Source organism: Pseudopipra pipra, chromosome Z, assembly GCF_036250125.1.
Source record: "Pseudopipra pipra isolate bDixPip1 chromosome Z, bDixPip1.hap1, whole genome shotgun sequence".
Taxonomy (NCBI): Eukaryota; Metazoa; Chordata; class Aves; order Passeriformes; family Pipridae; genus Pseudopipra; species Pseudopipra pipra.
Genome location: NC_087581.1, coordinates 74479728 through 74497667, shown reverse-complemented (window position 1 = coordinate 74497667; position 17940 = coordinate 74479728). Strand labels below are relative to the sequence as shown.

At 60.3% G+C, this 17940-nt stretch overlaps 4 protein-coding genes across 4 annotated transcripts; 1 reads left to right on the top strand and 3 right to left on the bottom strand.

Annotated features, from left to right (window-relative positions):
* The first annotated feature begins 5476 nt into the window (after window positions 1-5476).
* On the top strand, window positions 5477-6199 carry TOMM5 (translocase of outer mitochondrial membrane 5). The gene is made up of 2 exons (XM_064642007.1): window positions 5477-5661; window positions 5776-6199. The coding sequence occupies exons 1-2, from the start codon at window positions 5541-5543 to the stop codon at window positions 5808-5810; spliced, it is 156 nt and encodes a 51-aa protein (XP_064498077.1). The 5' UTR covers window positions 5477-5540; the 3' UTR covers window positions 5811-6199.
* A 2672-nt stretch (window positions 6200-8871) lies between these two features.
* EMC4 (ER membrane protein complex subunit 4) lies at window positions 8872-10651 on the bottom strand. The gene is made up of 5 exons (XM_064642005.1): window positions 10546-10651; window positions 10365-10464; window positions 9783-9936; window positions 9098-9258; window positions 8872-8945 (listed from the first exon to the last, which is right to left on the bottom strand). Exons 1-5 carry the CDS (start codon window positions 10614-10616, stop codon window positions 8910-8912), a joined length of 522 nt encoding a protein of 173 aa, XP_064498075.1. The 5' UTR covers window positions 10617-10651; the 3' UTR covers window positions 8872-8909.
* An 860-nt stretch (window positions 10652-11511) lies between these two features.
* On the bottom strand, window positions 11512-13589 carry EXOSC5 (exosome component 5). Its single transcript, XM_064642004.1, has 6 exons — window positions 13367-13589; window positions 12970-13083; window positions 12148-12269; window positions 11908-12048; window positions 11747-11836; window positions 11512-11666 (listed from the first exon to the last, which is right to left on the bottom strand). The coding sequence occupies exons 1-6, from the start codon at window positions 13572-13574 to the stop codon at window positions 11574-11576; spliced, it is 768 nt and encodes a 255-aa protein (XP_064498074.1). The 5' UTR covers window positions 13575-13589; the 3' UTR covers window positions 11512-11573.
* A 1089-nt stretch (window positions 13590-14678) lies between these two features.
* Window positions 14679-17842, bottom strand: LOC135407169 (uncharacterized). The gene is made up of 2 exons (XM_064642003.1): window positions 16035-17842; window positions 14679-15885 (listed from the first exon to the last, which is right to left on the bottom strand). The coding sequence occupies exon 2, from the start codon at window positions 15765-15767 to the stop codon at window positions 14694-14696; it is 1074 nt and encodes a 357-aa protein (XP_064498073.1). The 5' UTR covers window positions 15768-15885; window positions 16035-17842; the 3' UTR covers window positions 14679-14693.
* Between the last annotated feature and the right edge of the window lie 98 nt (window positions 17843-17940).

Sequence of the window (17940 nt, the reverse complement as noted above, 5' to 3'; positions counted from 1 at the left end):
AACTACTTCTGAGTCCCTAGTTTGTGCTCCCAATCGACTTTGTTCCCCTGAGCTCCCCTGGGGCCGGGGCAGTGCGCCTGGGACAGGAGGGTGGGAGCGGGCAGGGCAGGTGTTATTTGAGTTTCCCATTCTGTGTCCCCCCGGGGGTGCAGAGCCGCGTCCACCACGAAAGACAGCACAGGGGGCTCGGTGGTGCCAAGGACACCGACGGCGGGATCCTGCCCAGCACTGAGTGACCGGCACTGGGGACACGGGAACCCACATCCTCCGCGTCAGCTCCCCCTCCTCCTCCGGCCCCTGCCCTTGCTGTGAAGGTGCCCTGCCTGGTGTCTGACCTGCTCCTCGGCCGCCGCAGCGCTGCTTTTAGCACAGGGCTGGGCAGGACACGCGGACTCGCCCACGGAAAGGCATCGATCCGCTCTGGTTTGTGCCTCCCCAGCTTCGCCCCTCCAGTCCCTCGCAACATTTCTGCACTGCAGGTTCTCCACTGCCTGGGCTGCTCTCTGTGACCCTTTTCCAGGACTATTCCTCTCCCCAGAACAGCTCACCCATAGAAAATAGGGTTATTTTTCTTCCCTTCTGATCTAGGAGCCACGCTTGTCTGGCACTGTTCAGCACTACCCTGTGGTCACTGACACTGACAAAATAATGAGGTTGGGGCCTGATGTCTGAAATTAATATAACATTAAACAGTGCCCAGAAAAAGAGTTTGCATCAGTTGCTGACTCATGCGTCTTCCCTGGGCAACTTGTGTCGCATCTCCCTTCCCCCGTTGCCCCTGGATGACGTTTTCAAAGCAATCCACACAGGAAGCAGAAGCTTAATTAAAAAAGAAATAAAGCTCTAGTTCTCCTTCCTGCGGATGAAGAGTGGTAGCCAGTAACAAGACACATCAGAGCTCCACGCTGACCTACCAAACGTGAGATTTGGACCCATGTGAGGGGGAACCAAGCAAGTAGTTTTCTTATCTTTGATTATTCTCAGTTCCAGAAGCCTGGGAAACAATTCTCCAGGAAGCTATGGGACATTTTGTCTCTGAACAGCATTTGTCATTGCTCACATTTGGATCATGTCACAGATGACTTGTGAAAGCCTCCTGTCCCGGGAAACATTTCGGAGCTACTTGGAAGCTCGCAGCTTGTGGCTGTTTGCATGCCAAGCTGTGATTGTGGAGGATGAAACCTCTGGGAGCTTGTCCCAGTCGTGAGCTGACCCTGTGAACCCACCTACCTCCATGTCCTGTGATCCAGATAACAGCTCTGGGATGGCTGGGATTAAGGACCCAGAAAATCTTTGAAGAGATATGGAAAGATCTCATACAGGATGAAACCCCTTCACGTTTCACAGCAGAAAAACTAAACTTAGAGGATCAGTCAGCCCCTCTCTGCTCTGCACCACACAAGGCTTTGGGGAAGCTGAGCCTACAGCCGCCAGGGCTGGGCAGCCACAGCCCCGGGCACCAGAGCTCAGCAGAGAGTGACTCAGGGCCTGTGCTGTGCCCGGGAGCGACAGCACTGCCCAGGCACTGCCGGGGAGCCAGGAGGCACCAGCCACCCAGGAACCCCCTCCTGGTGCCATGTGAGGGGCCCCGACCTCGGCACAGCCCGTCTGGCTCCATGGGAACTGCAAGAGGACAGGCTGGAGCTCCTCGGGCAGGCTCTGAGACAGCCTCTGTGCACAGAGCCCAGTGCTGCCATCAGTGGGGGATCAGTACTGACCCCTGGGAGGGGGTGAGAAGGCCAGTGTGGCACGTGCCACCAAGGCTCCAGCAATACCTACCTGGCCTCTCCCTAGCATTTCTGCGAGGCTTTCCCAGGGCCTCCAGAATGCCTTGGCTGTGCATCCGTTAGAAACATCCTGATCCACTTCCAGGAGTGGACATTCTTGGTGCTCCTCCAGACCTCACCGGTGGATGCAGAGGGGGCCAGGCCAGGCTGATGCTGCCTTTCCCAGGGGGAGGCATTCTGTCTGCCCAGCTGGTGGATGAGACATCTCCACAATGCGGAAGCAGCCCTGGAGAAACGCCACAGGGCAGTGTGTGAAGGGCCACTCCACAGAACGTTTTTGTTGAGGAGGATCAATCCACTGTGGTGAGTTCCTTTCCCTTAGAAACATGCCTGAGGTCTCAGAAAGGGTGATTAGGGCAGCTGTAATTTCTGAGTGCTATTTCCTGCCTGCCCTCTGCACCAGCTGTGTCTTACCCTGGTGCCAGACCTTCATGGAGCGGGAGAACCTGTGGGGACAGAATTTGAGTTTCCACCCGCATGTCCCAGCTCAGGTGCCAGGGCAGCTCTGCCCACCAGCCCCTGCTCTGCACTCCCACCCCACACACAGCCCTGCCTCTGGCACCTGCAGGCTCCGTCCCGGCAACGGTGGAGCTCGTTTGCACACAAATCCTGCAGTTTTCCAGAAAGATTCCACCCACCCATAGCAATGGCAAGAAGCAGACAGAACCAAAGTTTCATGGTGGTTTTGCCCTTGGGGTGAGGAGGCAGCCAGGCCGTGCCTGCCCTTGGTCCCTGAAATGCACCTTGGACGTGAACTGGCCAGTATGTGGAGCGAACCTGGAGGTTGGTATGGACACCAAAGCAAGTCCTTATTCTCTGTCACCTTGCCAATCTTTTCTCAGGCAGAAAAAGCTAAAACTGCTTTTGAACAACGACAGGTGATAGGGAGCTGCCAAAGGCATCACACCCAGAAGATACACCCCCACCTCCCCCATACTGGGGAATTCAGCCCATTCACCTGGGTGACCTGAGGCCTGTCAGGGGTGATGTGACCCCACGGCCAAAACAGCTGTGGGTTAATATTCCAGCAGTGATCTCACACAGGGCTGTTTGGCTGCTTCCTCCCCCACCACTGGCCACAGCATTCGTGTACCGTGGCAATCCCTTCTCCCATCCCTAGACCCTTCCCCTAGTCTTTGCACTTCCTATGTCCATCCCTCTCAAAGGAACAACAGACTTAGAACTACTTTTTTCCTATTGTTTTGTGCTTGGTGTTTTTCTCAGTCTGTGTCCAGTTTGGTGTTTCTGACACTTTTACATTGGTATTATCTGGGCATTATATGCTACAGACAAGAGGAACTCCTGGCCTTGCCCCGGGAGGTCCCACTGCTTCTCTCCAGCTACCCATGGAGTTTGGCCTCTCCTCACACCACTGTTCCCTAACCACTTGGCAGATCCAGGTGTCCCTTTAGACAACCTCTGCACTTTTTGTCAGCTTTTCATGCTGTTACCTGCCACACACAGGTGTTTCCCACACAATGTTGTGCCAAGTTCTGCTGAGACACCTCGAGGAAGTGCCTGGCCAGTGGCTCATGATCTGCCTGTAGCTCCAAGGAATGGAAAGTAAAATGCTCCTGTAATTATAGCACTGAATGGAACTAAAGACCTGCTATGAACTGTCCAAGCTTTGCACTTTGGAGGTTTGAGGGAATTCTGGAAAACTGACACAAACATTCCAAGGACAGCTCAGGACATTGTCAAAACCCCAAGTCAAAGCCTTCTGTCCCTCAACAATCACTCCACACCTGAAGTCCCCACCTCTCCAATAGTAACATCTCCCATGGGAAATGTTTCTCATCCTCTCATCTCAAACAGGGACAAGGACAACGGGCTGGCTCCAATTGTTGTGGCAACAACTTCCCAGTCTGTGTCCCGGCAGAGCCCTCACCTGTGCTGTTCCCCGACCTGTTGTCTCCCCCCTGCTCCAGTGTCTTCTCAACATTTGGTCGTGTTTGACTCGGCTTTGCTGGACATGCTTACGTTCCTTCATCTCCCCCTGAGCAGTGCCTGAGGAAACAGCCTTGCTGCTGCTTCTGCAGGACCGAGAGGACCAGTGGCCATGGGATGTAGGAAGGAACTCCTTGTTTCTCTGCCAAGATGGAATTAGGACCTGCCAATCTGTTCCTGCCAGCCAAGGCCGGAGAGAGCCGCTCTGCAGAATGAAACCTCGAGTGACTAATGAGGTTTCCTGGACCTGGCAGAGGCAGGAGTTTATGTCAGCAGGGGATTCGGGCAGCTGCGCTTGTTTTCCCCTGGGACTCGCTGGAAAGCTCTCAGGAGGGCAGCCCCACACCTTCTGAGAGCAGGACAGGCTCCCTTTGTTTGCAGCAGGGACAGGGATTGAACGTTCTGTGACTCTGCCGGGTGTGGGAGGTTTGGGAACCCTTCTCCTTGGCCACCCGGCTCCAAGTCAGGGAGGGCCCCGAGCCAGGAGCGCTCAATTAGCCCTGTAATCACGAGCACAATGGGAGCAGCTGCTCTGTAATTGCCTCTGCCCATGGCAGAGTAAAAATTCACTTAAGAAAGGATGGTTTTTAACGTTTGATCTTTGTAAATTTCATGCCTCCAGAAAGGACATTTAATCTATGGATCAGAGAGCAGCCCATGAGCTCTGAGTGATGTCCAGGTGTAGGAAACACGGATCCCTGGTCGGTGGAATTGCCTTGTTAAGGGTTCAGGGCTGGACACATCTCAATGATCTCAGCCCTGGGGGAGGGTATCACAGCTTGGGAGGAAGGATTTCCACTGGCAGTGGGCACAGGGAACGCAGAGTTTATGGGCCACATGGACATCTGGCAGAACCCCAAAGATGAGGAGGAAACTAATAATGACAACTCAGCAACTGGGCTGAATCAGCTCCCACTGGGTACAAGGTGACTCCAGCAGGGGCAGATCGTGACCCACAACATCAAACCCCCCCCGACCCAAAAAGAGAAGGACTGAGCACAGAACACACCGAGCACCCAGGGCTTGCTCAGTGCTGAAATAAACACCCAGTGTCTCTCGAATGTGTAATTGTTGGCTTGTTGCACAGCAAGTTATGAATCTCGTTTCTGTGGACAGCAGGGGGGCTGGTGTGTGCAGTTCCCTGGAGAGCTGCTGGCCTGGACCAGCTCCAACTCCCAAAAAGGGGCACAATTAACGTCAGCATTTGCCCATTTGATGATGAGGGGTCTGGAGCATCACCCCGGTGAGCAAAGATGGTGGGAGCTGGGCCTGGTTAGTCTGGAGAGGAGAAGGCTGAGAGGGGATCCCCCCAGTCCACACCAATATCTCCAGGGGCTGTCAGAGGATGGTCCCACACTCTTTTTGGTGGTGCCCACTGACAGGACGAGGAGCAATGGCCATAAACTCAAACACAACAAGTCCCCTCACCACGAGGGGACAGGACTTCTTTCCATGGAGGTGGCAGAGCCCGGAACAGCTGCTCAGGGAGGGTGTGGAGTCTCCCTGTCTGGAGACACTCCAGACCCACCTGGACACGTTCCTTTGTCACCTGCTCCAGCCTTTCCCCAGGCTTGAAGGTTACAAAGATCAACCATCGAAGCAGCTCCTTTCCTAAGGAGACGTTTCCATAGTCCAGGTTTCCCAGCCCCGGGCGCTCCGAGATCCCCCCGGGGTCCGGATCCCCCCCGCCCGGCTCCACGTGGTGCGGGCCGGGCGGAAGCGGCGTCACCACTCTCCGTGCGCACGCGCGGCCGACCCGGTCACGTGTTGCCGCGGCGCGTGGCCGTGCCGGGATTTGGGATCGGGATGTTCCGCATCGAGGGGCTCGGGCCCAAGATGGACCCGGAGGAGCTGCGGCGGAAGATGCGCCGGGACGTGCTCTCCTCCGTCCGCAACTTCCTCATCTATGTCGCGCTGCTGCGGATCAGTGAGTGACCCAGATGGGACCGGGATGTCCCCGCGCCCCCGGGGTGTCCCGGCTCCGGGATGTCCCCGCGCCTCCTCCTGATCCGGGCTGTGTCCCGTCTGTTTCCCTCCCCAGCGCCGTTCATCCTGAAGAAGCTGGACAGTATCTGATCCCGCGGACCCGGCCCCGCAGCTGCTCCCCCCGGGCCAGAGGCGGTGCCGGAGGGACACGGACAGCCCGGAATTCCCAGGATGTCCCGTCCAGCACGCGCAGCCGCGCAGTCCGAGGAGGGGAAGGTGCCTGTTGTCCCTGCGGGTGAATCCCGGGCGCAGAGGGGGCCCTGCTGTGATCCAGCAGCGCTTCGTGCCGAACGTTCCCCGTGCAGTGCGAGCAAAGCCCGTCCCCATCCCGCGGGACGTGTCCCGTGCTGGCAGGGACACAGCTCCGGGACCGGCTGTGCTGTGCGTGCCCCCGGCACCCCGTCTTGTGTCACACCCAGTCCCCGCCGAGTCCAGCCCAGAGCACTTTGTTTCAAATAAACGGGAGAGCAGTTGTGTCACGGGCCCTGGTCACGCTGGGTTTACAATAACCATCAGGCACTGAAATACCGCGGGGGGGGGGGGGGGGGGTTGTGGGATTATATCCCTGGCTGCGCCTGGAGTTCACCCACTCCTCCTTTGATCCACCCTGTGCGGAGGGAGGGCAGAGGAGGAGCAAGAGTGTCCAGGTGGGGCAGAGCAATCCAAGGGGGAAGGGCAGCCTGGCCTGTGGCAGCTCCCCCTGGCACCAGAACCTCGGGGGTCTGTCCCTCGGGTCACAGTCCTGAGTGCCTGTCCCCAGTGGGTGTTGGAAGGGCAGTTCAGGCTTGGAAACAGGGTGTCCATTTGGGAGTGTAACCAAGTCACTTGGTCACTTCCCACCTGGAGCCTTGAGTGCCCACTGCACCCAGGGGAGTAACCACCCGTGAGTGGCTCTGGATTCCAGTGGGAATGAAATCAGGGGTGTTCTTGAGCTCAGGTTATGCTGTAGGTGCCTATTCTGGGGTGACCTGATGGCTGCTGAACCCAGGAGGAAGAGGCTTTTCCCTCTCTTGGCTCTTAGTAGTGGAATTTTCTGTCTGCTCTGGCCCAGGGACCTCTATCCCATGGTCCAGATGCTGGTGCTGGGGACAGTCCTGACTCTATCAGACTCTGCTGGACTTGGTGTGAGCCTATTCCAGGCTGGCTCCAGGGAGAAGATGGAGAACAAAGGTGTTCCCACATCCAGCATGTGACCCTGTCCACATGGGATCTCCAGGCACTCTCAGAGCAGCTGCTGCCGTGCCTTGGCATTTTCTGAAATTATGTTGCCATCACAATTCCTGTGCTCCCAGCACTAGCCAGGCATCTCTTCACTAATTCTTCCCACTTTCACCTCAAGTTTGGGTGTTCTGCTCCTACAGGCCATTGGGTTTGCTGATGGGGGGCTCTTTCTATGGTGGGCTCTGTCATTCCCAGGGGCTGTCACATTGTCCCCCCCAGCAGCTCTGTGATTCCTCCACTCCTATGCTCAACACAAGGAGCTCCAAGGGGAGGGGTGTGGACCTTCCCAAAACTTAAGGGAACAGGGAATGTACAGGGGGAAGGAGCCCCTTGTCCTGCCATTACTGTGTGGTGTCCTGAGTGAGATGTGGCTGGGCCGGGTAGCCTCTGCACCTGGGAAGACACAGAAAGCTCCAAGAGAGACCGGAGCAGTGGCTGGACATGAGCCCAGGTGTGCAAGAGGCCAGTGGCCCCTGGACTGTCCCAGCCATGGGGTGTCACAGCCCCAGGACAGTGCCCGTCCCTGTGCTGGCACTGCTGAGGCCCCTCGTGTCCCATGTCCAGGTCTGGGCTCCTCAGACAGGAAGGACATTGAGGGGCTGGAGCGTGTCCAGGGAAGGGAACGGAGCTGGGGAAGGGTCTGGAGCAGCAGGAGGGGCTGAGGGAGCTGGGGGGGCTCAGCCTGGAGAAAAGGAGGCTCAGGGGGGACCTTCTCACTCTCTGCAACTCCCTGCCAGGAGGGGGGAGCTGGGGGAGGGGTCGGGCTCTGCTCCCAGGGAACAAGGGACAGGAGGAGAGGGAACGGCCTGCAGCTGTGCCAGGGGAGGCTCAGGTTGGACAATCAGGAGGAATTTCTCCCTGGAAAGGGTGGTCAGGCCTTGGCAGGGGCTGCCCAGGGAAGTTTGGAGTGCCCAGCCCTGGAGGTGTCCCAGGAAGGCCTGGCCGTGGCACTCAGTGCTCTGGGCTGGGGGACAAGGTGGGCATCGGGCAGAGGGGGGACTCAATCTTGGGGGTCTTTTCAACCCAAATGACTCTGTGGGGAGGTGAGGCCATAGGGGAAGGAGCCCCCACCCCACCTCAGGCCCCCCAGCACGGCTGTGGTGTCACAGGGGAGACTGGGATTTACTAGGATTGGACTCTGGGCCCTACAGAATTACCATGGAGTCCTGGATCATAGTCGCAGCCCGGGAGAGGGCACTGGGCCATACTGGAAGGTCTGGGCTCTACTGGGAGCAATAGTGGAAGAAATTATTGCAAAAATGGGGAAAAATGCATGAAAAAACAAGGGAAAGGGGGGAAAATGGGGCACAAAGGGGTAAGAACCTGGAAGAAAACCAGGGAAATTGGGGCAGAGTAATGTGGTGAAATGGGGTAGAAAACAGCAGTGTGCTGCCCTGGCTCCCCCACCACCATTGCTGTATGGATCCAGTGCTTCCAGTATAGCACCAGTGCTGCCAGTAACATGCCAGTCTGAACCACAGCTTTTCAGGTAGGATCCCAGCATGGCCTCTACACTCCCAGTGTGGACCCAGCACTCCCAGTACAACACCAGCACAACCTACACTTAAACCAAGATCGTGATATGATCCCCAGTGTTCCCAGTACAGAGCCACCCTCGGGCTGCCATTCTCCCAGTATGATCCCAGTATGGGCTACAAGGCCTCAAGTACACTTCCAGGGTTCCCAGTATGGCCCCAGACATGGGGACATGGGGCTCCAAGTACAGTTCCAGTGCACTCTCAGTACAGTCCCAAGGTTCCCAGGGCACTCCCAGCACAGATTCTAGAGCTCCCCCAATGCACTCATGGTGCTCCCAGTGTGGTCCCCAGCACTGCCATTACAGCCCTGCAAACACTTTTTGCTTTGCCCCATCCCAGTGCCTCATTGGGCACCTCAAACCCTCTGAATTCCCCCCAAAAACAACATCACATCCTGCCATCACCTTTATTGGGGAGTGGGCGTGGGGGGTCACAGGATCAGGCCCCCACCAGTGAACTCCATTCGCTGCCGAGAGAAGGGAGAGAGGAAGGGGGTGAGTGGGGGGACCCCAGAATCCCTGGGGGGCCCAGGGCCCCTTTCCCTGGGGGATCCCCAGGACCCCTGCTCTCCCACGGGGACCCCCAGGCCCCCCCACCCCCAGGGGACCCCGTGCCCACCTGCGGGGGGGTGACGAAGGCCAGCCAGTCAGAGGGGCGGGTGGGCAGCAGCCCCATGGCCTGGCACTTGTAGAGGGCCAGTGCCAGCCCCAGCCCGTTGCCCACCAGGAACACAAGCCCCTGCAGTGCCCGCCGGCTCGAGCTCTCCAGGGCCTTCAGGGCTGGGGGGACAGAGGGGGTCAGGGGGGGGTTGTCAGGGACCCCCAGGCTGCTGAACTGGCATGGGGGGTTACTGGGGGCTGTGAGGGGTGGGCAGCTGCTGGGGGAGTGCTGGGGGGGTAGGTGGGACTGACATGGGGGTGACTGTGAGGGGGCTGTGGAGGACACTCAGGGGACCATGGGGACACCCAGGGGTCAGGGGGGGCTGTGGGAGACACCTGGGGGGCTGGGGAGGACATCCAAGAGACTGTGGGTGTCTGTGTGGACACCCAGGGGCACACAGACCTGTGGGGGACACCTGGGGGGCTCTGGGGTCTGGGGACACCTGTGGGTGTCAGTGTGAAGCCCCAGGGGTCCATGGTGTCTGTGTGGACCCCCAGGGATGTCTGTGTGGTGGCTTTGGGGACTCCCAGGGGCCAGGAGTGTCTGTGTGCCCCCAACAGCCCCATGGTGTCCATGGGTGTCTGTGTGTCTATCTGTGTGTCCTTCCAGGGCCCGTCACCCCCACCATGGGGGCTGTACTCACTGGCAGACAGGGACATGAGGGCCTGGAGTGGGCGCCAGCCCATCATGCAGACCATCATGGCCGGGAAGATGGAGATGGTGTTCCCAGCCATGTACATGATGAACAGGTTCATGGGGATCTGCTTCAGCGGTGCCAGGGCCACATCCCAGCAGCGCTGCAACGACAGGGAGGAGGGGGAGCTGGGGTACCCCCAGTGACACTACCTCGGGGAGTGGGGGGACACCAGGGACCAACCCCCTTGGGTGTGGGGAGACCCAGGGCAGGGACCATCCCCCACGGGGACGTGGGATTTGGGGCACCAAGGGAACCACCCCCATGGAGGGCTGGAGTGTGGAGGGACACAGAGAGACCCCCTCCCACGGGGAAGCGGGGATATTGCGGGAGCTGGGGTAGGGACCACCCTCCATGGGAAATCTGGGGGGGACCCGGGCAGAGACCACTCCCATGGGACAGGGAGCACCCCCCGTGAGGGCCCCGGGGAGTGGGGACACAGAGGGGCCACTCTCCGGGAAGGGCGGGATTGGGGGGGCCCCCGGAGCCGGGACGCCCCGCAGGAGGTCCCAAGGGCTCCCCCCGTCCCACCTTCTCCATGAGGATCTTGTCGCTCTCGTGGACGCCGCCCTCCCCCAGCTGCCGGTCGGCGAACCCGAGCGGGCCGCGGCCCTCGGCGGCGCCGCGGGGCCTGCGGGCACAGGGCAGGGCTGAGTGGGGGTGCCGGCACCCAGACCCCTCCGCGTCCCCCTCGCGTCCCCTCGTCCCTCACCGGCCCCCCGGGGCCGCCCCCAGGTCCAGCGACCACTTGAAGCGGCGCCCCCGCACCGCCGCCGCCGCCATGGCCGCAGTCACGTGTGCAGCCACGTGCGGCGTCACGTGTGCGGCCACGTGGGGCACCCCCGGGGGTTCACCCCTCTTTCGTGTTTTTCATCCCAAAGTTCCACCGCAGCTTCTTTGGATCTACTGGGTTTTAATTTTGGTTTCCTTGGGGTTTTTTTTAGAGGGCTTTTCTCATGGGTTTATTTTTTATTATTTTTTTTCTAAGCGGAGCGTTGGCACGCCCTCATTGCAACGCCATTTGACATCATTTCCCACTCCACGTTACACCCCATTATGGGCCCCATTGGTAACACTTATTGCATCCCACATCCCTCACTGTCTCTTCTCACTACCGCCATATCCCCCCACTGATCCTCCACCGTCATACTTATTACGCTCAAAACTCCCCGTTATTGCACCTCCAATCCCCCTACTCCACCCTGTTATCATCCCCACCCCAAAATTCCACATTTCGCCCCCACCCCCCGCGCAGTGAGACGCTCCAGCTCCCCCCGCCCCGCGGCGCGTGGTTTCCCAAACACGTGATTCCTCCCGACCGCTCTATTGGCCGCGGCAGCGCAAGCCCCGCCCAGGAAGGATCGATCCGTCCCTCCGCGGCGCCGCCATTATGAGAAGGTCAAGGCCTGGCAACGGGCACAACGCACCCAGCGGCGCCCCCATGTTGGGTGTCCCGGCTCTGAGCGGTACCGGCGCCGCCTGTTCCTGTCTCAGCACAACACGTGTCCCAGCCATGTCCCGTGTGGGCGGGCCCCACTTTGAGGGCTGTGTCAGGACAGGCATTCTCAGGCACGTCCCACTCCTGGGGGCTCAGGACATGTGTCCCGGGCACATCCCTGTGTGCCCCCCACTCTGGGGGGCCCCTGTGGCACGGGATGGAGTCGAGAGGCACAGTAGATACAGAAAGGTCCTTTACTGAGCGTGGGGTCCGGGCCGGCCCGGCCGCCCGCAGGGTCCCAGTCAGGACTTGGAGTACCTGCGGCGCAGAGAGTCGCGGTAGAACTGGAAGATGGTGTCTGCGGCGCGCTGGGCTGTGACCAGGCACTGCTGCATCTGAGGGGGAACAGGGGTGGGATGGGGGCCAGGCTCCCCCTGAGGGGCTCCCACACCCCCAAACCCCTGAGGTCCCTCACCTCCTCCACGGAGCAGCTGCCCTTGGTGGTGGCCATCAGCACCTTCCTCTCCCTGCTGTCGATGGCGAAGGTGAGCACGGCACGGGCCTCCTGTGGGACCAGGGGGTCAGGGGAGCTCAGGGGGCACACTCAGGGCCAGGCACGCCCCTCCCGGGGCTCACCTGCTCCTGCCGTGCCGTGGGGTCAAGGGCGATGGTGCCGTCGGGGCCGAGGGCGCAGGTGACGCCGCAGAAGAGGGAGGAGAGGGGCAGCCCCGCGTCCAGCAGCCCCATGCAGGCGGCGTTCAGGCAGCACGACAGCAGCTGGGGGTCAGAGTCAAGGGACACAGCGCAGCTCCGGCCCCCCAACCCCAAACCCACCGCTCTGAGCTGTTCCCCCAAACCCTCCCCGCCAAAGGATACCGATCCAGCATCACTGAGCACCTGCAGCACCAGGGTGATGGCCGTGCGCGGGTGCAGCACGCCCAGCACCACGGCCTCGCACGTCTGGCGCAGCTGCTGCTCCCGGCTCCGCTCCAGCACCCCTGCAAACCACAGCATGCACGTGCCCCTGAGAAAGGCTGTTGTCTGATGATCAGTCTGTGCTTTCTAGCCTCCAGAACGGAGATTAAACCCACGGATCAGAGAGCAGCCAACGAGCTCTGAGTGATGTCGAGGTGATGGAAACACAAATTCCTGTTTGGTGGAACTGCCTTGTTAAGGTTTAGAGCTGGAAACATCTCAGTGATCTCAGCCCTGGGGGAGGGTATCACAGCTTGGGAGGAAGGATTTCCACTGGCAGTGGGCACAGGGAACGCAGAATTTATAGCCTGGCATCCGGCAGAACCCCCAAGATAAGAAAGGAACTAATAAAGACAATTTAGCACCTGGGCTGAAGCAGCTCCCACTGGATTCAGGGTGATTCCAGCAGGGGCAGGCTGTGACCACCAACCCAAGAAACACCCCGACCCAAAAAGAGAAACACTGAGCATGACCAACTAGCATGAGAAGCGAGAGAGTCATTAACCAACAGAATAGTAATTAACAAGAGAACTATGTAACCTATAGCCGATGAACATTAATGCCTTTGTTTGCTAAAATGTATAACACTGTATAAACAGTAACAAGTTCCAAAGTTCGTAGTGCTATATTTGCGGATTAGCTGCCCAGCAAACTGTAAATAAAGAGCTGTAAATAACTCCAACACCTCCGTTCCCTGTTTTGGGGGAGGGCCGGGGGTCCCACCTGGCAGCCCCACCTTGGGGCGCAGCAGCACCTCCAGCGCCGCCCGGTCCGGCAGCTCCTTGCTGAGCTTCGCCTCAGCGGGGCCGTAGAGCCCGGCCAGGACTGAGGTGTCACCTGCGGACAGGGAGGGTGGGATGGAAGGGAAGGGATGGGGAGAGATGGGATGGAGAGAGGAGAGCCGCGGAGGGCTGGGAAGGGCACGTGGGGAAACCCAGGAAGAGGAGCCCCGGGGAGCGGAGTCCCCAGAGCCTGCAGGACGGGCAGCCCCGGAAAAGGGGGGAAGACCCTGCGGGAAGAGCTGGGAAGGGGAAAAGGGGACCCCGGGAATGTGGCCCCACAGATCCCCCAGGAAGGAGAGCCCCGGGAGGGGCAGCCCCGGTGGTTCGGCCCCACAGACCCTGCAGGAAGGCGGCCGAGCCGTCGGGCCGCGAGAGCAGCCCCTGCTCGCAGGAGAAGGGCCGCAGGCGGCACTGCCCGCCCGGCTCCACCACCGTCTCCATCATCTCCTCTTCCCCCTCCTCTTCCTCCGCACCTTCCGCTTCCGGGCCGCGGGCCAGCAGCCAATCAGCGCCTGCTGTCGCGACTGGGCCCCGCCCCCGCGGCATCGCGAGGGCGTTCGGGTCGCGCCTGGAGCCGGGGCTGGGAAGGGCGGGAAGGGCGGGACCGGACCCCTGTCCCCCCTCACACCGGAGCCAGCCCGGACCCGGGGGACGCGGGGGGAGGAACACCCAGCCCGGCCAGAGAGAGCCGCGAGCAGCACCCGAACCGCACCCTGGCGGGGCAAACTACGACGGCGGCGGGGGCTGCTCTGCTGCTCTCCGTCATCTGCGGAAAACCCTCCTGGGAGCCTCGGCCGTGGTCCCACAGACAAGCCGAGGGTCCTGCCGGCTGCCCCGGCCGCGCTGGGGCCCTGGGCTGGGGGAGGGGGACTGGGGAGACCCCCCGAGGGCTGCGGGGCAGGAAGGGGCTGGACACGGGGACATCGCTGAGCCCACAGAACGCGGGTATCTGCCAGTGGCATCACCTGTTACCCTCCGCTTTTATGTGAACGTGTGGCACCCCCCGGGCAATAACAAGGTGATTCCTGGGGATATGGAGCCCACTGGCAGCAGCAGGATCTACCCCCCCATCCTCGGTGGCCTGGATGGGCTAAAGGACAGTGCCAAACCTCCCTCTCCCTCCTGCAGCTGCTCCTCTTCAACCCCGTGATCCATCTGGGGATCCAGCCCCCAAGCCCTTCCCAACCCAAACTTTCTCCCACTGTCAGCCTGTGCCTGCCTTTTTCCCTGTCCCAATCCACATCCCACATGTGGGCAGCTGCCCAGACCATCCTTAAACCCCACACCCAGGCAGAGAGGCTGCTTCATCCTGAGGGGGAGCTGAGGACATCAGCCTTGGGCCTTTGGGTTTCTCTGCCCTCCTGGGGGCTCCTGCACCATTCCCAGGTCCCTGCTTGGAAAGAACTGATGACTTCCCTTAGTGGAAATGAAGATATGTCAGCAATGGATTGACTGAAGGGATCTGAAAGGAGATGGGAAGCTCAGCTGGCAAAATGAGACACAAGAATCTTTCTGCCCACAAGAGCTTTGGCATCACCATGGCTCCACTCAGGATTTCCCTGGGAGGTGGTGTCGGGGCACTGGGGGTGTGGGAGCCTCAAAAACGGGAAAAGGGCCTCAGGAGAAGGGGGAGGAAGCAGCACTCAGAGACTGTGTCAAGGAAATTTATTTCCTTCTCTTTTTCCTCCTCCTGGGCCGCAAGGAACCGTGGCGGTCACGGGCCCTCCTCTTTCGGGGGTGCCGGTGCAGCCGGAGCTGCCGGCGCTCATGGCCCCTGTCCTGGTCGGGAGTGGAGGGACCTGGAGCCTCTGTGGGCTCCTGGGCCACATCCTGGGGCTGCTCCTGCTCAGCAGCGACGGGTACACATGGGTGGCTGGGACTCCCAGGGGGGGCCTCTGATGTGCTGAGCTGGTCCTCTGGGCCCGACCCCACGGGGTCACAAGTGTCGGCCTGGCTGGGCCTGGGGGTACCCCCTGGGCTGTGGGTGGGGGTGCCCCCCGGGCTGGCAGTGGGGGTCCCCCCTGGTGAGGAGGAGCGGCTGGAGCTGGACACGGAGCTCCCGCCCCGGTCCCTGGCAGGTTGGGAGCGGTGCAGCTGCCAGGCCTCGCCACACTGGCTCAGGGTGACATGGACCAGTCCGTGCACCAGCGGGGCCGTGTATTCCCCCAGGTAGTTCTGCAGTATCTGGGCCAGCGCGTCCCTGTCGGGGCCGTAGATGCAGAGGGCGGAGAGGGCGATGCTCTCCACCTCGCGGGCCTCCCACCAGCGCGGGCCGTGGATCGCCTCCAGGCTGTGCCGCAGCCACGGCCGCACCGGGTCCAGCAGATGCTCCTGCCCGTGCAGCAGCTCCGCCCAGAGCTCGGCCGGGAGTGCCCGCGTGGTGTCGTCCGGGGCCGGGGGGCTCCGGGGGCAGCGGGGCCAGGGGCAGGTCTCGACCAGGCGGAACTGAGCCCTCCGCGCCCCCGGCGAGCGCCCCGGCGGGCTGAGGATGCACTGCAGGAAATCGGCGTCGCCGAGCACGGAGAAGCGGGCGGCGATGACGGGGCTGCGGCAGCGGGGGCAGGCGGGGTCCGCGGCCGTGCCCCGCAGGAGGCAGCCCAGGCAGAACGCGTGTCCGCAGGGCACGGCCAGGCTGTCGCAGCTCACGCGGTGACACACCGGGCAGTCCCACTCGGTCTGCGTGGCCCGGCTCGCCCGCCGCGGCGGGTCGGGCAGCGCCCGGGACGGGGCGGGGCCCATCGCGGGCACTGGGGCCGGGCCGGGCCGAGCCGGGCCGGGCCGGGCGGCTGCACTTAACGATCCTGAAGGGCTCTTCCGACCCTGGCGATTCTGTGGCGCTTCCCAAAGGTGTCGGGCACTGCACGGTGGAACGGGACCATGGTCAGAGGCTGTCCCGGGGTGGGGAGGACGCAATGCCCAGGCCCCTCCAGGACACCCTCCCCACTCCCCGAGCCCAGCGCACACCCCATGCACAGACACCCGCGAGGAGTTTCCCCACAGCCTCACCTTCCCTGCTGCAAACAGCCGCAGTGCCCGGCTGCCCAAACCAGACAGGGCTGAGCAAACACAGGGAATGGCCCCGGAGGGGTCACCGAGCTGCCAGGGGAGCCCCCGAGGCACCACCAGCCCCGGGAGAAGCCTCGCTCAACCCTCCAGACTTCCGCAGTCTCACTCAGGAGTCCAGGCTCAAGCCACAGTGTCCCGGGCTCTGCGGGGCCCAAACACAGTCGGGGAGGGGGGTGACATCATAACACCTCCCCCGGTGGGGTCACGACGGGCCGCTTGGGATGTCACCTTCTGCCAGCAGGTGATGTCACAACGCGACATCCCCCTCCCACCCCGGGCACGTGGAATCGGGAGGAAAAAAAAGGAAATACTGTTTCCTGTGTTTAATTTCTACATTTCCGTGCTGCTCTCCATCACCCACATCCATGTCCGTGTTCCTGTCCCCGCTCTCCCGGGACGCAGAGCTCGGTGGGAGCTGCCAGCACCGAGGGCAGCACAGCCTCTGCACCAAACCCCCCCAGCCGCACCCGGACACTGAGTGCGGGGTGGGCTCCAGGGTGAGCCGCGGGGGCTCCCCAAAGGCTGCCATGGCTGTTCAAATGCTCTGACCACACCAAGAGGGCCCACGTATCTGTCCTTTGTGGGATGCTCCTAAATCACCCCTATCCAAAGGACAGACCTTCTTTCCCTACCACGTAATTGAGACACTGCTGAGGAACCGAAATGGACCATGGAGAGAGGTAAGAGGGTGGGCTGCAGCACTGACATGTTCCCAGCACTGCCCTCTGCCTCACCTGGACCTGAGGGGATGGTAACTGGGCACTGCTTTGACGGGGCACTCACCAGCACAGCAAGAAATTGGGGCTTCAAAGAGAATAATGCTCTCTTTGTGTGTGTGGTGTTTTCATGTGAAACATGTTTTATGTAATTACTGTGTAGTCACACAGCCCAGTCTCTGCCATTACAGGGTGTAATTTGCCAGGTGAGGACTGAATTTGGCCCTATCAAGGTGTGCAAATTTCAAGCTGGCTTCCCGCCAAGCCCCCGAAACTCGACGACAGGGACCTGCTTCCCAGAGAGGGAAGAGAAACGAAACGACCCAAGCAGCCAAAGCTATAGCAAAAATATATACATATATATATTTTACATATGAGACAGATACACACAACGAGAATACCACACACCACAACTCCTGAAATCCCAAACAGCTCCCCAAAAAGGGAAGAGGGGGAGGGAGAAGGGAGAAGGACAAAAAGGGACAAAGACCAAGCAAGTCAACCAGCCAACTGAAGGCAAACTAGCAAAAATCTCACCACTTCCCTTTGAACAGGCAGGATGGCTGGACACGGCCCAGCGCTCTCCCCTCACGCGTGGCTGATAACAGCAGTCACTGTGCGCCTCAGCTCCAGATAAGCCCGACCGAAACAGGGACCCACCCCTCTCGAACCTCGCCGGAAAGGAAGAGAGCGAGGTCCCTCCTGCTGGCTTTATTTATACCTCAAGTTACGTAAAGGAATAGCATGGAATACTTCCGTGATCACTTTCCTAGTTCCTTCCTGGTTACAAGCTGGTCTCCAGGAAGGCCTAGAGTGAAAACCATCACACAGGGGCAAGGCCAATGGGAAACAGCTGATGTTTCCCATTAATACCTGGCACTGCAGTAAGGAAAACTGAAAAGACACAACGAAGGAGCTTGGGGCTGTGCCTGCAAAACAAAAGACAGTATTTCCTGCCTTATTGTCATTTGCACTGGAGGCACTCCAGAAACAGCCCATCCAAAGCACCCTGGAGAGGAAGAAAAGTGCTGATGGGCATCAACAACCAAAGACATTTTGACTTTGCAGCAATGAGCTGCAACAGAATTTTAGAACTAGGAGGGAAATTTCTCTCTGCGAAATTAAACAAC